Raw genomic sequence first — 22857 nt, 5'->3', positions numbered from 1 at the left:
TACAAAAGAATATATTGGGTCTTGATTAAAATGCAATTACAATCGGCGTTTCATTTTCCTCTTTTATTTTCTAAGCTAAAATAGATTTTTAAACAGTTTAAATGGAAAACAGAGAAATATTAATATTATTAATGAATCAATAAACAATACAAAGCAGTAACTCAAAACTTTGAAATTCATATAGCAGCCCTAGGACTTTTAGATAATAGCATTTCTTTTAAACCTTATGCCTGTGAAATTTTAGCTGGGACAGTGGTTAACACTGGCCACATCTAGAGGAGGAGACCATATTCCATTATTTAAGTTATTTTCTAGTCTGGGTTTTTCATGTAAATCAGTGAGAATGATAACATTTTACAGTGCAATTTAAATAACGTATTATCTCATTTGACCAATCAACGGTGTAGTAGATAGTAGTTGTTATTGTACATATGTACCTGGAGAAGCCATGCCACTGAGGCTGGACCAGTAATTTGCAAAAGCTTCAAGACCCGGATTTTCCTTACCACAGTGCATGGCAGGACTTTCGTACCATAAGAAACTAGAGGTCGAGAGCCTGAAGTAAATAAACTGGAAGCATCAAGTAAATAGAGGAGAGATTTGAAGATTAAAATATGTGATTCTGTTCCCTGAAAGTGTTAAGAGTTCTGCTATATTCTCAGAAGCTCTATACCCAGTGGTACTGTGATTGTGAAATATCAGAGGGAGCCTGACATTTCCACTTGCTTTGGGGAACAGCCTATATCTCACAGATTGCCTCACCTGCACAGAGGGGAAAAAATAGCTCAGTAGCCTCTGAGCTGCTGAGGGAAGAAGGGCAGAAAGAGTTAGGATGTTTCAAAGCTTTTCCCCTTTTCATCTGCCAAGTGAAATGACTGATCTATAATTCTGAAAACTGTCAAAATGTAATTGACCCTCCACGTGGTACTGGTTAAAGTCTTTTCTGTCTCCCTGCTCCTTCTTCTTCTTTTATCTTTTTTTAAAGTGAAACACTTCCTTTTTTATGTAAAACAGAACCACTAGGACGTTAGGAGCAGAGTTTACAGCAGAAGGGTGTTCTACCACCTCTTTAAGTTTGTGTATAGTGATTTTTTTTTTTCTGTTTTATTTCCATAGAGAAAGGTGAAGTCCGATCTCTCCTTCTGAGTAGTGACTCCATCCAGTGATGGGGTGGGTGGCAGTCAGTGCTGGTTGCCCTGGTAACAACATCTCAAATCTTACACTAACATCTGGTGTTCTTAAGCTTAACAGCTGGTTGTCTACAGAAAAAAATGAACAAGGAGTTGAAACACAAATGGGAATACCACAAAATAAAAGTGGTTACCTAGGAGGAATACCAAGAAATAGCTAAGCTAAAGCAGGAAATTAGATGCAACTGGCAAAAGACAGAGAGAAATAGATCAGATATTTAAAAGATTGATTTAGAAATCCTAAAATATAAAATGAAGATTCTGTGTTTTAAGTTTTGCAGTATTTAAAAATGAGTGAATTGGCCAACATGTGTTGCGATAATGGAAAGATTAAATTTTGGAGAATTCAGACTAACAAAAACAGCCTTTTTGAAATCTCTTCAAATCCTACCAGAAGTGGCATATGGGATTACCAGTTCAGTTAAATCTCTTGACCATTGATGGTAAGGTGTTTGAAGATTAGAAAATGCTCAAGTCTTTCCTTAGAAGTGGGTGACCAGTAACTTTTAATTTCTTATTTCTATTTATAAAATCGAACATATCGTCACTATATTTTAGGGCTCTGAGTCTGTTTTTACCTTTGAGAAGGGTGTTTCAAGTTCATGAAGTCATTGACTACATATTGACATTAAATCATAACATCATTTTAATATAAGTAAGGAATTTTGTCATCACTATCACATGTCATTTTGAATGAGACACAATCTGATTATTTATGAAAAGTTAGAAATAGTGAAGGTTCTTAACACTCGTTTCTCTTAACTTTAAAAGTTTAGTAAGTTGCCAATTCCTATGGTTTAAAAAAAGTCCTTCTATACCTATTGTCATATTAGGTGATAACAGAATGGCTGATCTATACCTTTCCTATAACTAAAGTGGAGAGGATGAACTTTTGTAGTTGAAGACATACTCTTTAAGTATAGTATAGAGTCAAATGAGACCTCTATACTAATAAGAGCACAAGACTCATTCTGAGAAGATGTAACAACCAGAAAAACTGGACAGGAATAGAGAGGGAATTCGACTTTTCCTTTATATAGGGAAAAACAGCTTAGCAATTGATTTTCAAATGGAATGGACACCCCTCAAGGTCACGATTTCTTCACTGAAGCCGAGTGAGGCCATATCTCAAAGCTGTTGAGTAAAAATTCACATGAATTACCAATGACACATTCAAATCTAAGATTCCTTTGGTTTGCTGTTTAGTCAATGTCACACCAAATGTCCCCTGTTCCCTTAGCCACAAGATTTTTAAGTCTCCTTTAAAACCTTTCAAAATCCCAAATTTTCCCCCTTGCAGAAGATGTTTAAAGAGCAACAGGAAAGTCCTGAGGAGAATGCAGTTAGGAGAGATCCTGAGGAATGGTCACATGTTAGCAGAGATGCAGGAAACATCACGCAGTAAATGGGACATGTCTGGAGTCTCAAGGGACAAGTTGTAGTCATTATTGTTTACAATGCCATCTGCCCAAGATATTCAAAGTTATATGAGTAAATAGGATTCTGAAAAAAGAGTCTATAGGAAAATAAGAAATCTGAGGCCAGAACTGTTAAGAATTACTATTCCAGAAAGGCGAGAAAGTGATAAGGACTCATTTAGAGAAGGCGTAAGAAACCAGTGGCGTTCACAGCTCAGTGTGTAGGGTGCCGGACACATACACCCAGGATGGCAGGTTCCAACCCGGCCAGGCCAGCTAAACAACGACAACTTCAACAAAAAATAGCTGGGCATTGTGGCAGGCGCCTGTAGTATCAGCTACTTGGGAGGCTGATGCAAGAGAATCACTTAAGCCCAAGAGTTTGAGGTTGCTGTGAGCTGTAACCCAAAAGCACTCTACCTAAGGCAACAGCTCAAGACTCTGTCTCAAAAAAAAAAGGTGTAAAAACCAAGATGTGCAATAGAAGATAAGGGGAAGGGCTGTCTGTACAGGCAATTCCTACAGAGTAGAGAATGATACAGTCAATTCATTGAATGATAAATTCAATAACCCTCTCAATTTAGCTATTAGAAGATTAAATACAACCAAAGATGAGTAATGAATTTCTTCCGTACAGTGGTAGTATAAGATTTCACATTAAATGGTAAATTGAGGAATAAATTAGTGGCCAGAAAAAAAAAAAAGAGGCTGTGTGTAAACTACTGTTCCAAGACATTTACCAAAGAAAGAGAGCATAAGCAGAGTTATGTTTTTTTCCGGAAAGGAATTTTTGCAAGGGAAAGAAAAGTTGCTGTTGCTGGTAGATGAACAGAGTGTATCTCTTTCTAACTAAACTCTCATGAGCCAATGTCAGGAATACAATTCTGTTAGTGAGGCAAATACTTATAAGAGAAAGGAGGAAAAAAAAATGGAAAGATCAAGGAACAATGGAGTGTAGAAGAGAGCAGAAGGAAGGAAAAAGGACGTCTTTAATGCTGAATATAAAAAACTAAGTTTACAAAATATCTATGCCCATTCATTCACTTACTAAGCATCTTCCATGTGCTGGGCAAGTTCTAAATATTGGAGATGCAGTCACAAATAACAAAAAATTCCTACCAACATGGCGTTTATACTGCAGTGATCAGAGTTAGACAGCAAACAAATAATTAAAACAGATAACATGTTAGATGGTAAGAAGTGCTGTAAATAATGAAAAATAAAATGGGCAAGGATTCCAGGGACTGGTAGAGTGGGATATCAAGGAGGCCTCAACAATACGGTGACATCTGAACAAAGACGTGAGGGGGAGAAGGAGTGCCCATGTGGCTCTGTGGGGAGGAGCCTTCCAGGCTGGAGGACAGCTGGTCTCAGCCTCAGTGTGAGGATGATGGTGTATGGGAATAAGAAATAGCCAGTGGGCTAGTGTGGCTGGACAGGATGAGGCAGGGATGAGCAGTAAGAAAGAAGCCATGGGTCACCTCCTCTCCTGTTCATGCTGAGTGAGATGCAAAGCTAAGGGACAGTTTTTGGCAAGTAATTTAGCAGTGCACATGATGGGAAAAGGCTGGACTCTAGAAACACTTGGAAGATAGAACTGATTGGATTTATAACATGTTTGAAGTTAGGAATGAAAAAGAGGAATCCAGGATGGCTTTAAGGTTATGGGTGGCCTGAGCTACTGCCATTAAAGACTTTCCATTTACCGAGATGGGAAGACTGCTGTGAAAAAGAAAGAGAATGGTATTTTTGAAGATCTCCAAAGGATCATTCCTACCTATAAGGATTTTTGCAAAACATGCACATCTACTGGGACTTTTTTTACATTCCAATTTGTAACTGAATAGTGAAGGTTATGAATTACACGATATGTTTTACCCCGTCCAGGACCCTTCACCCAGGAGTCATTGCTTGTAAAGCACTTAACACACAGCATGGCACACAGGAAACAATACACAGGAATTATTATTAGAATGTTTTGTAAAGCTGGGCTCTGTTAACAATGTTGATACTATTTCCTTATTTATCAGATGTTCTGTCTAGGTGTCTAGTTTGTTCTAATATAAAAAAAAGGGAAATCATATGTTATTTCTGCAATGTAAAAGACAAATAGCTTCTGAGGCTATGGTAAGTTTTTCATTAATTGCCAAGAGATAGCTTATTAAAAATCAAAAATCAAACAAAAACTTACTTTTAAAAGCTATTTTCCTTCATTCTGTGTATGAGATGCCAGAAACCCACAAATATTAAGTGTGCAAAATCTACATGCTGATTGATGAGAGTCAGGACTTGAACCCCAAATTCTGCCTCCCAGTCGACCCCAAAATGTTGACCCCAATGTTGACCCCCAAATGTTCATTGCCTTGTTGGAACGCAAATGCCATTTGTACAAAGATTCCATGAGTGTGCAAGCAACTGTTTTTATATACGTGAGAGGTATGAGGGTTTTTCTCTCCCTGACTTTGTGCTTTTACTTGATGTATGAAAAGAAAATAAATAAAAATCACAGCAGTGTGACCAGAACTATTATCTTTTATCTGAAGGTTAAAAAAAGAGAGAGAGAGAGCAAAAATACCCACCCACGAGCAAAGATCTAGAAATGTGTGAGTAATTCAAGTCACCTGGCTCCACAGGTGTTGTAACACACTCTCTTTACTGGAAAATGGTTTCCTGGTGTTGCATTTGGTCCCAGTGTCACTGCATAAAGACGGAAATCTCAGACATCAAAGGAAGAAATAAGATTAAAGGATCCTGGCACTTTAGAAATAAGACATTGTCAGCTCTACCGCTGACTCGCCTGCAGTGCTCCACCTTACCCAACCTCAAGCTAAGTGACCAAGAGGACGCACACAGATCTGGTGGGCAGATGTTGGAATATGTGTTGGCTATTTCACAGATCATCATCTGTACACATGTACACACATAACGGGATGGTAAAGAAAATGGTTTGGGGGTGATGCTAACCCGTGGGCCTTAACTTGAGCAGAGATCCAAGAGAGGAGGGGATGCCTCAGGCGTTGCAGTCAGTGAGTTAAGAAGACTTTTTAGTGCCTTTGGACTAGAACACTGGCATAAACCCTGACCCGGCTAAGGACTAATCTATGAATAAAGCTATCCATACAGTCAATAAATCATATAGATTCTGTATTCTTGAAATGCTTCAAATAATGGCAAAAAAGCCCTCTTACCTTTGATGCTAAGTAAACTAATTCATTAAACAACCCGTTGATGATCAATGTATTCCAGGGCAGACTGGGCAGACCCCTGGGAGGAAAGACTCCCAGTTCTGATCTGCAAACTTGTAAATTTAGCCGTTTGCTCAGATGTGCTAGATGGGATAAGAAGCTTAGCCTCGTCATATAAAAGGACTGATATTCAGCCAGAAATATGATTCTAATCTACATGGCAATTTCTAAATTAAATGCCTTTACCTGCTTGCTTTCATTTTGATGGTGATTTAATTTAAGAAACTGGTGAGGCAGAAAAAGCAAGCACCTCTTTTAAGCCTACTTTGCTTAAATATATAACCAACTCTGACTGAGTGAGCAGAACTTATAATCACAAAGGGGAATGGGCAATTCAGTACAGGACAACTAGTGACAAAGTGTAAACAGTGGTGGTCTCAAAGGTATGATCAACACCATAAGCATCACTTGAGAATTTATTAAAAATTCAGATTCTCAGTCCCTACTAGAGACCTACTGGCTCAGAGACTTTGAAGGTGTAATCCTGCAATTTGTGGTTTAACGTGTGCCCGGGTGACTCTGATGCAGGCTAATGTTTGGACACTTCTAGTTTGGTAAAGAGTTTAGAGTTAGAAAACCTGAGTTCTGTTTTCGGCTCTTCCATTCACCAACAGCGACTGTAAAACTGAAATTAATAATGCCTACCTGAACTGCATAATGGGTGTGGAGTTTTATTTAGGGGCAATGAGAACGTTCTGGAACTGAATTAGAGGCAGTGGTTACACAACATTGCGAATATGTGAAATGCCACTCAAGAGTATACTTTGAAATGATTAATTTTATGTCGTGTGAATTTTACATCAATACATTTTAAAAACACCTACCCTGCTCACCTTCCTAATCTGATGTTAGAAAATATTTGAAGCTGTCTGCCAACCGCAGGTGCTGTACAGACGTGAGTTCATAGGAAGGTTGTTCTGAAAGTATCTATCTTTAGGTACTTTTATTTTATTTATTTTATTTTTTGAGAAACAGACAGCTCTGTCATTTCCATTAGACAGATGCTTAGCAAATGTTGCCAAACAATGTGGCATTTTAACGAAAATACTTTATCTTCACAATACTTTTCAACTGGCTGTCTCGGGGAGAAGTCAGGAGGGATGGAGGGTGGGTAGCGGGGAACACCGGTTGCAGCAGAAGTGGTTTGTGTTGGTGATATCCAGGGATACTCCTTTTGGGTGCTGAACCCCCAGGTCATATATACACTCCAGTTATTCTAAGATCAATCAATCAATCAATCAATAACTGTCAAGATATCCCATGAATCTAAAAAAAGTTCACTCAGTCTGATCATATCAATTCTCTTTCCCTCTTGTTTGCCCCTTCCGAGATAATGGAGTTCTTGTCTGCTTCCTTAAATGACAGGCTGAGAGTGTTCTGTCACCACCTGGGCTCTCACGATCCACAAAAGCAAATGGCTCGTTTCTGCCCTACATTATACAAGTCTCTTGAGGGCAGTGACCATGTCTTAAACACCTTCACCTCCACGACAACGCCGACATTAGTAGGCCTTCGGTAAATACTCAATGGATAGCAATAGTTTAGAATGGATATGTTTTCCTGTTGGATTTTGGGGCAATTGGCCCTCTAGGGATTTAAAGAGAAGAAGCTGGATACCTATTCACAAGGCTGGTTGACTCACAACTACCCCTATATGGTAGTTTGTGAATAATCCAGCTTATATGAGCAATCCAGGTCGTGGAAGCTCAGAAGTTTACTTACACTATCAGAGGCCTTATTAGCCTGATACAGAAGTTGCCCTTCAGAGTTTCTGCACAGTGATGGAATCAGGAAGAGGGAATTTCTAATCTGTATTGCCAGGATGCCACCTGTCCTCTATGGGTAGGCAGGTGATTTGAGATTATGTCTAGAATGGGCTGCTTATGAAGGCTTAGTTTTGAAGTTCTATGTTGAAGCAATTCTTTAGTGTTTTTTTTTTTTTTAATGGAAACACACACAAAAGTCAAAAGTGAACCCTCATGCCTGACCTACATTTTAACAATTTTTAATTTATGGACAATCTTGTTTCATCCACACTCTCTAACTTACCCCCTCTTCCCAGGGAGTAAATTTTAAAAATCCTACAAGTTGTATTATTTTACCTGTAAATATTTGGGATGTTTCTTTAAGAGAAAAGCAGTTTTTAAAAGCAGATGCGATACCATATTCAAAACTAAAAATGAATAACCACTTAACATTATTAAATATCCAATAGATGGAATTTTGAATTTTTGCAATTTTGGAAATTACCAAGGACGAGTGACTACAATTAAAACTTGTGATTGGTAATAAAGAACAGTGGTTGGCTTTTACTCACATGTAAGATGACACAAAAAACTGCCGAGGCACATTGTGAAATCATTTTATAAAAAAGTACATCTGCAAAATATTTGTAGTTTCCAGGAGCCTATTATTTTCAGGGTCTCATGAAAATCTGCAGTTTGTAGAGCAGCTCTAGCAAGTGTGGCATCTGTTAGCAGGAGGAATCTTTTTGGCTGGTGAGACAGTGAATTTCAGGATCCATGGCTGGGCTGAGCTTATGTGGAGAGTTACTGAACTCTAGTGAGAAATGTGAAATGTTTCTCCTCACCACACCCAGGTTATGCACCCAAATTCCCAGACAATTTTTGTATTATTTTGGGCCAAGCTTGTCCTCAATAAAAACCATACTGCACTATCACTAAAAACACATTTTTTTTTTTTTGTCTTTGATTGGGTATTGGTTGAGGACTCAGCAGCAAACCAGACAGACATCAGGACATGCTTGTGCTGTATTCTCACCCCATCTCTGTACCTCTAAACATGTTTATCTAACCAGGGAAGGATCTCGCTGCAGACATGAACAGGGTGGACACATGGATCTTAAAGTTCTGTCTGGAAATCTCCAAACATGTGTTGACAGTTTGTGACAGATACAAGTAATTTGTTAATACTTAAGGGGTTCGCTACTTTGAAGACAAAAGGCTTTATGTACAGTTGCTGTTAAAAATTAATATTAATTATTATTATATAATAAATAACTGGCTGATGACTCCTCTAACTGGTTCATTCTGTGAAACTGTATTTTAAAGCTCTGTGATTTCTTGCTGGAAGGTTCTCAGAATACAGGCCCGGGTGGTTTTTTTTTTTTTTTTTTTTTTTTTAGCAAATTTGCTGGTATTTATTGTTTCTATATAAGAAAGGTGTTCTAATGTTTCTTGGAAGCATCATTTGCAAGTTGTAAATGGTTTCCAATGTACCACTTTATAAAAGTACAGCTCCAATTCTCATTATTATGGGATAAGCAGTCGTATACCAAGGGCCCATTCTTGGCTTTTTCAAACCATCCTACTGAAAATCAAGGCAGAATTTGATCAGTGTGTATCAGACAGTGCTGTTCTTCATGAGGGAAGATGAAAAGCAGCACATGGCCAGATCCTTATGGTTTTGATCTGCCCTAAGACAGGAGCCTGACTAGTGCTGGGTTTTGTAATAAAAATCACTCCATTCAATGTGAATGTGGAAACAACTTGACTTGCTTGTGTGACTAAGGTTCTGGGGATCTCATTTAAACCCAGGAAATGTTATTGTCAGCTGGTAATCCATCCTATCTGATACCTGCTGTGCCCAGGTGTGCTGGGTCTTTCCTCTTCCGTATAGAACAAGGGAATCCAATCACTCTAGTGTCTGGACTGGGCAGACAGACTGCATAGGAGACTTGCAAGGACTTAACCTTTTCAAATACACAGTGACATCTCAGTCTGGACTCAAAATATGTAGCAAACATATAATTTAGGAAATGTAATATAGAAGACAGAGTTCTTATTTCTTGCCTCTTTGTTCAAGTAATAGGCTCATATCATTTTCCTATAAATATCAAATATGAGCCCAGCTTAAGCTGAATGAAGTTTTTTCGAAAGTTTCTATAAGTTCTTAAACTTGAGATCAGGACAATTTTCTAAAATTCCAGAAGTGTGGGTATAATGAGGAATGTTGAATAGTTGCATACAAGAATTGTATGTGATTGTTTGGAATGAATTTAGTTCCAGACCTAGTAATATTGAAATATTGTCCACATTTCTGGTGAAAATTGGCAGGGTAGTGAATTCTAACTAATTTAACTGGTTGGTGAAAACCTTGAGTAACTCCACTTGTTTAGGATAATAAACAAGTTAGACACCAGATAAATGTCTTCATGGTGGCATTCCATGAGGCGAGCATTTGGAAAATGTACTTCAGTTGTTAATGTGCCGGTTGATATATTGTTGTGACTAAGGTGTACCAAGAAAGTGATGCCCTTAATTTCACCAAGATATTTAAAGAAGGCTATCATGAGTTACCCTTCCTGCTTCTTTGTACACCCCATAGTGTTAGAGGTTAACTAGGAACAACATCAGATATAATCCACCACCAAGAAAAATACGTAGAGATGGCAAAGACAAGGTAGAAATAAATTTAAGAAAGAAGGGTCACCAGAACCATATGATCTTCTGAAGAACCTATTGTCATAGCTCCCACCTGTTAATATATTGTTTCAATATAAGTGATTAATAAAGAGGTCAGATATAGCTACTGCTCTGAATGGTTATCAAGGTATCATTATTGCCATAGCAGAGATCATCTATACTACTCAGAAATGCACGAGCCTACTTTTCACTTTAGATAACTTATACATAAATAACAAGATCAGCTATAGGAATGTAATATAAACAAATGAGAGCGCTTAACATGTGACTATGATGGCTCAACATACAGTACTTGCAGCCAAGTCACTCACCAGAAAATTACTCAACAGCCAACTTCCTTTCTTTTTGAATACATATGTTGCTCTCCCCAATGCAATTGTGGGTTCTAAATGACTTATTTAGGACTTAACTGGTTTTTAAAAATCAGTTTCAAAATATCTACAAAATCTCTTAATTTTCAAATTTTCTTCTTTTTACTCCTTCTAGATGGGTTCTTCTGTGAGCATTTTTGTCATTTAAATGCTACAAATGTCCAACCACTCTTGCAACACAGTCTTATTCACATAGGAGTAGGCAAATCATGGGATGTTATATTATTCGAGCATTATGTGGCCACTGGGGATACAGAGAGGAAAGACAGTCTCCGTACTCAAACAGTGTAAAGAAGACAAAGGAAGAACTCAGCAGAGGATAATGTACATGATGGCACAGATAAGGAGCTGTCAGCAGGGGGTAGGTTAAATCGGACATCCAACTGATCTGGGGATGGGATGCCAGCCCAGAGGGATTCTCCGAGGGGAAGCTGGTTGACATAATCTAGAATGATGAGTTAGGGTAATTCTCATGATGAAGTGAATGGTGGTAGGGTGTTCATGGTAGCGGGAACATGTTTGTAAATATGGAGTCATGAAGGAGTGTGGCTAAGGTCTGTGCAGTAGCCCTGCACAGCTGGGGTGTAGGACACAAGGTGAGGGGTGGCAGGGACATGCCAGGCTAAAACAAAAATGTTTTGTGGTCATCTTATTTGTAACATAGCTTCCTTTTTATTGCTTAAAACAAACAAAAAAAAACAGATCAGATTTTATACACGTATAGCATTCAGAAAATAGTTCTGGATTCATTTCACTGTCCCATATGAAGGAATTAAAACTTTAAATAAAAGTATAAAATTATATACTGACTGTAACAAAGTTACATGACAACTCCATTAACCAATTGGCTCATGAATTTTATTTGATTTGTTTACCCAGACTTTCAGCTAACCAGAATACCACTCAAGTTGTGTCGAGAGAAGACATAGCTATCCTAATCCCTGGGAGAATCCTGGCTTTCTTAGCTGCACTCACTTCTCTTTCCCACTCTCCCTTCCTCATCTCATATTTTAAAGTCCTACATTTGCTGCAAAGAAAGCTTGAATGTGAGGCCAGATACGGAGGTGCTAAAAAAAGTCCAATGCTAGTACATCTGGGGATCCTGAATCACAAACAAGGGCCAGGAAAATATGCAGGAGAAATACAGAGCAGCATACTCTTTGCACAGGCTAGAAGAACCAACAAGATGGAGGGAAAGTGACTTAAACCTGGAGACAGGATTTCATTTTTTTCATCTGGTAACAAATCTTCTGACCCCTCTTGCACTACTGAGAATGTGCTGGTCACCACACCAAAGCAGATGTACTGGGATGTGGGTGGTGTGGGGAAACCAGCATATTCAGTGTGTTCTTTGGGGGATTACTAACACATCGAGTATGTCATCACAAGATGTACCACATTTCTAAGGCTGAGATTTAAACACCAGGGTCACACAAACCAAAGTATCTATCATCTTGCTCATGATTTCCTCCACTTCCAATCTTCTAGCAAAGCATTTAAATAGAATATTTTGATAGAAGTAGATTATAAGCCAATAAGGGATGTCTGTATACTATGTTGTTCGCTAGACATAAATTTCCTTTGCCCTTGTAGGTTGACCCTCTCTTCTTTCTTCCTCACAATAAGAATCTAAATGAGTTCATGGAGGCAGGAGGATGAGAACCAAGCCCATGTGTGTATTGAGATGCTGATTATTATTTTGAAAAGTATTTTAATAAACAACATGTGGTCCTATTATTATTATCAGACACAAAAAGTTAAAACACACTCTAAGCTTGGGATTTTCGACTCAATTGTCTGGAAAGTGTCTGAAATAAATGAGTCGCTTTGGCTATTGTAAAACTTCATCTGTCAGGAGCTCCAGCAACTCTTCTACCAGGATGCTTTAACCCTGCCATTAACTTGAGACTAAGACTGATCCAGACTCTTTCAAACATAATCTTTTCTGATTTTAAAACCCAGATGATTAGATTGACAATATACATGTAGTTGGAGTGTTCCTTACATAAATTGATATGTAAGAACTGCCTCATCCACTGAACGTACCAAATAAGTGAAAATGAAACGCCAGCACGGAACACAGATCCTTACCCAGCATATATAAATACGGGGTTGAGATACCTACAGAGGGCCTTAAGTGGGAAAGGGGAAAGAATAAGGAGGGGAAAGAACTCATCATGTGAGAGAACTTCCATTCCTGTCTCTCACTACCACAAAAGCTGGCTTGTCCTTTCATCTTGCTGTGATATAACTTGCATCTAAGTTCTTCTCTATCTCAGGTAGACATTTCATAATTATTCCGGTTCAAGCATCTTCCCAGAGCTACTGTTTATTTTCTTCCAAATGGCAGAGGCAGAAATATGTGAGTTACTTAGGCAAAGTTCTACGGTAGAACTGTGAACCACTTCCTCGTCCTACTTTTTTAATCAAAAGGTTTCTTAGTCAGTTAATCTTCATGGTGATGGCTATTGAGGAAACTTCTTACTTCAACCCTAGGCAATCACTTTGGACCACCTTTTTCTCAAGTCATTGCCTCTCCCTGCCCAGAGGGGTAAAACACTTCTTGCCTTTTTGTTTACATATTGTAAACTCAAATGGAAACATTTTATACTTTTCAAGAGATATTTACATGGGACTTGAAGTATGTCCTCTGAAACACAGATTCGAATCCTTTCACTGTAGAATGAATATTGAGGATTTTGTTTTGCTGCTTTTACCTATATTCCCAACCATAAAAATAATCTTTAAAATTTTATCTGCTTTCCTCAGCTGTTTCCTCAAATCAGAATAGAATGTGGCCAGTGGCCATTTGACTGCTAGTCTGGCCTAATTCCTAGAGGAAATGAAAAAGAATTAAACAAGATTAGAGAAGCATTACAGATTGAAAGTTCCATAGTAAAGGAAATGAGCCATGGCAATAAATATTAGCCAATTAAATAATTGTTGGCACAATGCATTGTATGTGTATGTGTGCGTATCTATATATGTGTATATATAGAGGGTGCCAAAAAATGTACATGCATTTTAAGAAAGGAACAAACTGTATTAAAATTGTAATACTCAGTATATACCCATGGCATTTGTTATCTTGTACCTTGGATCTCTCGTAATCACAGAAGTCAAATGTGACTTGAGTATTACAATTTTAATATACTTCTTTCCTTTCTTAAAATAGGTATACATTTTTTGGCACCTCTGTGTGTGTGTGTGTGTGTGTATAAAACATATATATCTATGTTGCATTGGTAGTCTGATTCTTCTAATAAAGTATAAAACTTATAAAACAAAAAGAAAATTTTATTCTTATTACATTTTAAGATTAATAACATTTTATTCTTATTTTATGTAATTACAAATGAAATTTTTAAAATTTTAAATTTCATTTGTATAAATATAAAGGGCATAAGTGCAATATTATTACATTGCTATAGTGTGTAGTGGTGAGGGCTGGGCTTTTAATATATCCATTACCTGAATTACATGAGAAATTCTAATCTGGAGTTTCTCGATACTCTTGGAAGAAGGCCAGACTTTAGGAAAATTATATTCTTCTAAGCTTTCTTAATATGATATCATAAGGCATAAATTAGCAAGAAGTAAGAAATTTCACTTTGATCTTATAAAGTAATTCTTCTTTATATTGTATTAATTTTAGTAGACAATATATGCATCTGGTGAAAATTATCAAGTGCTTTAAAGGGTTTACGTGTAAACTAAGATTCTTCTTTCCTCTGTTCTCAATAACCCTGTCTACCTCCCTGTGGGTAAACAGTGTTATACCTATGTTACACCTATGTATACTTCCTGAGATAGCTTGAGATAATTTTACACACACACACACCTTTGTGTTTGTATGTGTACACGGATATATACATACTTATACAAATCCATATTCACAAGAATCTCATGCCCTCATTTCTAAACCCATGATATTTAAATTAAAAATAATCACTCAAACCCATACAAAAAGAAGACTCCTGAGTGTTTGCATTTTAAGCACAGACATATTCACCAATCTTAACCTAGTCTGTAATCATAAAGGTCTTTTTCTAATCAGCAATTTGAAAGTGTTATCAGCATTTTTGAATTTTAAATCTAATTTTCATTGAAAAAGAAAACATTAATGTTATACAAAAAAAAGAAAAGAAAATAATAAAGACACACATTATCTATTTATCATGCTTGATATGGGGAAGAAGAGTATTCACTTTGTAAAAATCCACAGGATACAAGATATTAAAAAACTCTGCAAAGTTCAGCATTGCCAACAAGACACAGGTGTACACCACATGAGGATATGAAACAATCCAGCCATAATGGGTGTGCTGACAGCTCTGAGTCCACTCTGTGTTCCTCCCAAAGCACACTGATCTGTTTGTTATGTGTTATTTTATTTTTTATATAGTTTTAGAAATTCTCAAGGCCACCCCTAAGCCCAGTGTTTAAGTCCTAGGAGTGATGAACCTTCCTGGAAATAGTTGTTGTTGTCAGTGAGTTTTTTACTTAGACTCACACTGTTGTCAGAGAACCAGTTCCCCACTTAGACCCATGTCTATCTGGAGATCATATTAGGTCCACATCTTATACAGGCCAGGCATTGTCTATATGATATATACATCATATAAAATGTTTAACGTTATATATCATATTAATAAAATAATCTTAAACAGATGCTGAAAAATCCTAGACGTCAAATGTGTGAAAGGTTATATGTTTTTCAAAATTATTTTAGGGATAACAGAAAAAACATTTGCAAATCACGGAATTAGTAGTATCTGGATCATAGTTGGTATTCAATAAGTAAAGCTTGAATAAATATTCATTGAACATGGAATAGTCAACCCCTTGTCTCAGTGAAGCTCTGCCTATACATTGAGAACATCATGAAATACCCGGACATTTCCCCTCAAATTTAATATAGTTCAGTCCTCTCCGTATGTTCAGGAATCTTCAAAGATATATCCTCTCCCCTAGGGGTAACGGTAGACAAAGAAAAAAATGAGATCGCACAGCCTTTGGTGGACAGTGTGACTGCACAGAGCCAGATCTAGTTACAGGACCCTGAACTTCCTGCAGTTTAGTGCATGATTTCGACATGACCGCCTTAAGGGTAGCATACCTTGCATGATTTGGAAATAGAGATCTATTCTGTAGAATGTTGTAACAAAGGAAATTAATTTTCTCTCTAAGGGCTTAGAGCAAGTCAGTTTGATCTGGTTTCCCAAATATAATTGTCAACTTTCTGCTGTACCCTCAGAGACCCCAGAAATGTTCCCATCCCCAGCTCTGTGCTGGTACCTCCCTCTAACCACTTGGCCTGAAATGTTTTTCATTCCCACAGTTGGATTGTCCCCTGCAGGCTTTCTTCTGCCTTCCCAACTGATGACTTATTTCTGGCTCCAATCTGAGATTGTTACAAACAGTGCTTGCGGAAACAAAGGACCATCCGATTAAAACAACAACAACAAGAAAACTAGGACAGTCTTGCAAGAATCCGGATGGGTGGCCGTCCCACATGAACACTTTGTGATGCTTCTCCCTTCTTCCTTCTCATCATTAAACAGGAACTATATCATTAGTTTGAAAACCTGGGAGTTAAAACTAAGGTTTTACTTGGGGCTAAAGGTCTTTTCAACAGCCCGGGCTGCCCAGCTACCTAAAACAGTCTTTCTCATTTCATTATTCTTAGGCATCTGATTACTTCCTTACTGCATTTGCATGTCCTTACAGAGGGACAGTTATTTAAAAAAAGAATAAATTCTACCCTAAATATAAGTCTTGAAGAATTAATAGGCCTTTTCACACCACAGTTTTGAGATTAATTTGTGGGGAAAGTCTTAATTAGTTCAGATACTATAGAGTAACTGTATTACATTTTCTTTGTTCATTAGAATATTATTTAATGATCATTATTTGCACGAGGACCGTTTGCTTATCACTGTGACTTACACTGAGGTTAAATGAACATAAGGTTGCTGTCAAGAAACACAACGAGGAAGTGTCGTCAGTGTTTTCCTCTAGCATTCCAACAGAGGCCCCAGGACATGCTATTGGTATTTCTTGGAAGAGATGTGACCAAATTTATTTTTCTCAGCTCCAAATGCAGCACATAGGTCACTAAGTGTGCATTAAACCCTATTAAATGCCCTTGGACCTGACACCATACAGTGAGGCCTGAAAGCCAAGGCCCAACTCAGTTCCCGTAGGTCCTCTGTGACTAAGTACATACTACTTACTTCCAGCAGTTATATAACCTCCCTTCCCTTCATTGCTAAAATTTTAAATGGATTCTGAATTATCACAAAGACAGTTTATACTAAAAAGAAATGCTAATTTCTGATAGACTTTATTTTCAAGCTGCATTCCATGTATTACTCTTTTCTTACTTTGTATCATGGTTGTAATGATCACCATTACTGCCATTAGTGAATCTCTATTTTTAGCCTAGAAAGGGGATTTGCCAAAACATCTTTGTTTCTTGGCCTGATCATGGCTAGTTCTCACACGTACTTAATTCATAGCCAATCATCTGCTATTATTAGGTGTCCCGAGTTAATTCATCTCCTAATTGTGACGCAGGCTGAGTAATGGATGATTCTACGTGAAAGCTAAGGATATATGGATGCTCACAAAGCAGAATTTCTGATTCAGCTGTGGGACCTTTTAGTATGGGAGAGGCGTACTAAGGTCTCTCCCTAATTCAGTCACTCGATTCCCTGTCTTTCATACAGACTACTATTGCTCCTCAAACAAAAAGAACAAAACACAAAAAATCCAGAAAAATTATCTAGTCTGTTCATCTAAAGTCCAAGTAAATAAAGAGCCCTAAAAAAAAAAACTATTAAAAATTTCAAAATCAAGTTATTCACCTCTAAAATAAGTACCTGTTAAGTATATTATTGATTTTGTTAAATGGAAACTTAGACTAAGGTACTTAAGCTTACATTTTGTTTGTCACAAAACCATTATCAGAAAGGCCTAGGTAACAGCATTTGAGGGCCATACTAAATTTAAAATACAGATTTCCCAAGTGGAAGTTTCTGAATAGCACGTTTATTAGTGCATAGAGTTCCCTCCGGCAGTTCTTTCATTTCCATAGTCATCACATCCTCATGGTCCTACCTGACTGCTGTTGACCACGTCTCTCCTTTTTCTTTCTCTCTCTCTCCCGGTTGATACATGGGTCTCTACAAAAGTTTTGAGACTAACTCTGTTATGGTTCATTATCTCACTTCTAAGATTACAGTCAACAGTGTCTTTTTTGAATCATCTATGCAACTTCTCAGCTTATTGGTGTTACTGGGAGGAGCTTCATTTGTTTCGATCTGTATGTATTTTACATTTCTTGATTTTTGTGTCTCTCAAAACTTTCATCATGACCCACATACCATTCTGAGACACTTTAAAGGGGTTAATGTAGGGAAAAAACTTGATGACAAGTTGTAGAGGCCTCATACTTGAGTTGAAAATGCTTTGTTTTAAAGTATTTACTGAAAAATAATACATTATGGTTATTAAAGCATGAGAATTGTTATTAATGGGTTAGATACATATTGTGTCCTGTTCCAAGTTTTCTTGCTAATAGTTATCCCAAGGGAGGCTTTTTGGCTGGATAGTTCTGAGCGAGGGCACATGGATGTCAGAAGGCAAGGGACGCTCCCAAACATCACTTGCTTTCCCTAAAACCTGCTTTAATCAATTTATTTCCTCTCTTCTTGATTTTATCCATACATAAGGTTACTTATTGGGTCCAAGACTTTGATGAGCATGCTAGAATCTGTGTAATAAAAAACCTTGCATTTCAATTATTAAAATTTATTTTTTAAATTTCCAAAGAAAGCATCTTAGTATTTATGTTTTAGGATTATATTCCAAGTGCAAGTTCACATCCATAAGCTTCCATACTTTAAAAACTTATTTAAGCACATTTTCTCTGCCTGTGTCTTTTTTTAATAAAAGTTAATTAAAAGGTATATTGTAACACATTAATAATAAAACCTCATATCCTCTAACACACATTCTGTCCTGGACAAAGGAAGGATTGTTCTTTAAAAATTGAACTGTGAGGTTGGGTGCTGTAGAACAGTGGTTACAGCACCAGCCACATACACCCAGGCTGGCAGGTTCAAACCTGGCCCAGGCCAGCTAAACAGCAATGACAACTGAAACAAAAAAATAGCCAGGTGTTGTGGAGTAGTCCCAGCTACTTGGGAGGCTGAGGCAAGAGAATTGCTTGAGCCCAAGAGTTTGAGGTTGCTGTCAGCTGTGACACCACAGCACTCTACTGAGGGTGACATTTCTTTCACACACACAAAAAAAGAATTATGAGAATTTTATTGTGATCTGACTTAAATAAAGGACTACTGTGCATCTCACTTTTTTCTAATATCATCTGCTCCAAACTATGCCATTTAATCTTTTCCATTTCTCATTAGCCGAGAATGGGGAGATGAGGAAGCACTTGTCACGATGTTCTCTATATGTGAACTGCTACGTTTAGCAAAAAACTATAAATTAGTAACTATTAATAACAACTAATAAATAACACAGTCTACCATGTAGACTGTTTTTAGAGGTAGAACCAACTATCACTCTATATTCGGAATCCCTTGAGCATGTGTTGTTTTGAGTTGTAAATAGCATAAGATGTGTAGATGTGGGACGGGTTTATTTCTGTTGAAAGAAAATGTCCTATTTTCGAAGAAGGAAAGAAACTTGTAAGACATCAAATGTTTCTTGCAAAACAATTTGATGAAATAAATGTAAATGAATCAGAAACATGTGAATCGTATTTCAATTAAAATTAATGGGCTTAAATACAACGGGGGTAAAGTGCTTGGGGGAAGGAGTGTGGTAAGGCAGGAAGTGACATTTGTTTTGTTTTCCTCAGTCCTGGATTCTGGAAGAAGGGCCTAATCCTTGCAATTCATCCTCATGCAGATTCTTTCATGCCTAATGATGGAGTTACAGAGTGGGAAAATCATAGGCAAATTCATGTTATGGTTTTATCTGGCTCTGATTATAATGTATACATCAAATGCTGCCACTGTGTAAGCCCTCCAAATCACTTTCAATGCGAAGTTAGTGACTTTTGATGTAATTCTTTTAAGGATATTACCTTTTAAGGGTAAACAAGAAATTGTAATAATGCTAAAGGATCTATGTTTTTCCCTCAGACTCATGTGTAAACTTCACATTTCCTTTCTCTAACTGAAGATGTCAGAGTTAAATAAAAAACACATGGAGACTGAATGTGTTAGACACACATGCACAAGAGGGGCAGAGGGAGAAGAGTACTGAAAGGAAAAGGGAGTGAAAGAGAGTGAGAGAAAGAGCAAGAAGGGAAAAGGAATGAGTAAGGCACCCAGAGTTAGGTCACCAAACCTAAATTCATAATCAAATCGCTCAAATTACACTGATGATTTGACAGTCGCAAAAAACTTTATCCCATAGTTCTATATTCATTTCACTTACATACTTAAAATCAAGTACATAGATTCTTTTTATATGTTGTTTTTCTCAATTTAAAAAATCATGTGTTTCTCTGATAATCAGAGGGAAAAATATCCCCAGAAAAAAAATCCCCCAAATATGAGTTATGTTTAATGTGTGGTGTGACATTTTAGTTTCTCAACCCTCAGTTGAGAAACAGGAACATTTTAAAAGTTCTAAGAACTTCTAAGAAGCAAAGAGTACATAAACAACAACAACCATATATATATATACACACACACATATATATCTTATATATATATTCTTTCACTATATATACACACACATATAAAATAACATATGACAGTGGTAAGGTAGCCTTCTGGACATACCACTTGGTAGAGAAATGTATGAACAGAAGTCCTTTCTGGCTAAGCTGAAGGCAGGCACAATACCCGGTGGGGCTATTCTGGCACACAGGAGCCTGCTGCTTTGCTCCCTGAGAGCGTAGTGTTGTAACCAGATTAGCATCTTCCTGGCTACTCAGAACTCTACTGCTGCTTGTTGCCATATTTGGGATGAAGAACTTGGTCTTTGGTCTATTTGTGCCAAATAGTGAATTGTCTCAAATGTTCTGGAAGTGTTTCTATTCCTTGCTCTTTACAGGCAGGAATTCTGAGGTGTCACTCTCAAAATATTTGTGACACAATTAGGCAAGAGATATGTTTTGGCCTCTGTCACAGCCCTCTGTTGTTTTATTTAACCTTCCTCTCATCTGCCTTTAAAGGAGATGAAAAATGGAGTGGAGTGAGTAGGATGAATATCGCCTGTGGACCTTAAGTTAGCAGCCGTACAACAATTTTAACTTCTCCCAAGACTGCAAAGTCAAGCTGGGTGCAGTGGCTCAAGCCTAGCATCTGGGAGGTCCAGGTAGATGGATGACTTGAGTTTAGGAGTTTAAGGCCAGCCTGAGCAAGGGGGAGGCCCCCATCTCTACTAAAAACAGAAAAACAGCCAGGATCATGGTAGGCACCTGTAGTCTCAGCTATTGAGGCTGAGACAAGAGGATCACTTGAACCCAAGAGTTTGAGGTTGCTGTGAGCTATGATGCCATGGCACTCTAGCCTGGGGCAACAGAGTGAGACTCTGTCTTAAAAAAATACATATATAAGTAATTTTTTTAAAAGACCCCAATAGCACTGAGATGGTTCTACTAATCTACAAAAAGTCACAATCCTAACTTTCAAGTTGTGTCCGTGAAAATATATGAACAGTATCAATTTTATCTTTGTGATCATCAACAATCAATACAAGTTTCTGGATAAGTGTCACCACGTAAGGTCTATCTTCAGAATGTTCAGGATGGTCATGTGGTAATTAATTTTGATCATGACTTGCTCCAGTAATGCTTCATAAGTATATGAGGGTTTAATGTTTTGCTTTTGCTGTTATCTCTCTTGATGACAGGCCTACCCTTGCAGCAGCGATAAGGAGTGTGAAGTTGGGAGATACTGCCACAGTCCCCACCAAGGATCGTCAGCCTGCATGGTGTGCCGGAGGAAAAAGAAGCGCTGCCATCGCGATGGCATGTGCTGCCCTGGGACCCGCTGCAATAACGGTAAAAGAGCTCAATACACACTCATGGGCCTGTTCTTTTCTTATGTAGGAAGGCTATCTTGGAAGTCACACTCCTGAACTAGTATAAGGAGTCTTCAAAGATTAGTTTAGGTGGTGTAAGATTCCATGGTTTACCTCCCAAGTTTTAGCTTTCCTGGATTCTGATCACTTTCTACGTGCCAATCTCTATACTGATCTAGGATATTGCCATGCTGAAGTATTACATATAAGCAACTAGATGTTCTATTTTGATAAACACATTAGTGAATACATGCAAAAGAACTGAAGAAAGGAACTTGATTCAATTTAGTAATGCAGTCTATCTCTTCTAGTTTCAAACCAAGATGCTCTATAGCTCACTCAGGGTGGAGTGATTGGCTCCTCCAAATGAAGACACAGGATTCTATCCCCCAGTCTAGATTCACCCAAGCTCTATGAATTTATGGGCAGACAATTCAACATCACTAATGAAATGAAGAATCACAGACAACATATGATAAAAAATTAAATAACTGCAGAGGGTAATTAGAAATATATTCTTGGTGGTGCCCGTGGCTCAAAGGAGTAGGGCACTAGCCTCATATGCAGGAGGTGGAGGGTTCAAACCCAGCCCTGGCCAAAAATTGCAAAAAATAAAAATAAATTAAAATAAATATATTCTTAGTCATACAAAACAACATAATCAGGCTTATATCCCCACACTGGTCCTGACCTCTGAACATAAATGAGTACCAAAACTATGAGGGGAAGGAAAGGAGATCTCACATCATTAAAGAAGTCTGTAGTGCAGACCAGGAATATACTATTAATTAGAAAAGAAGCCTGGATCCAGAAGATATATGTCTGGTCATATGGTTTAAAAATACTGATAGCTAACATTAATTTATTCTTTACTGTGTCATTATTCTAAGCATTTCACATATACTTATAATAACTCAGTGAAATTAATTCCATTTTTATTCCTATTTTTGCTGAGGGTCATTTGATCTTGAGAGAAATAAGATTCAATTCAAGGAAACCTGGCTTCAGGGCCAAAGTGACTCTACTCGGTCTCAATAAATAAGTAAATAATGAGTTAATAGACAGATGAACAGACAGATGGGAAGATGGCCTCGTACTTCACATCAGGAAACTACATG

The 22857-nt window shown here is 37.6% G+C and overlaps 1 protein-coding gene across 1 annotated transcript in view; it reads left to right on the top strand.

Moving 5' to 3' along the window:
• The window catches only part of DKK2 (dickkopf WNT signaling pathway inhibitor 2), a 93000-nt gene that overhangs the window by 66886 nt on the left and 3257 nt on the right, over positions 1–22857 (top strand). Inside the window, exon 2 of the mRNA XM_003796342.2 lies at positions 21569–21720. Coding sequence (XP_003796390.1) covers positions 21569–21720 — 152 coding nt within the window. The remainder of the gene's footprint in view (positions 1–21568; positions 21721–22857) is intronic.

The sequence above is a fragment of the Otolemur garnettii genome, unplaced genomic scaffold (assembly GCF_000181295.1).
Source record: "Otolemur garnettii isolate 467f Iridium unplaced genomic scaffold, OtoGar3 scaffold00103, whole genome shotgun sequence".
Taxonomy (NCBI): Eukaryota; Metazoa; Chordata; class Mammalia; order Primates; family Galagidae; genus Otolemur; species Otolemur garnettii.
Note: the sequence above shows the minus strand (reverse complement) of the source record. Positions and strands in the feature narration are given on the sequence as shown.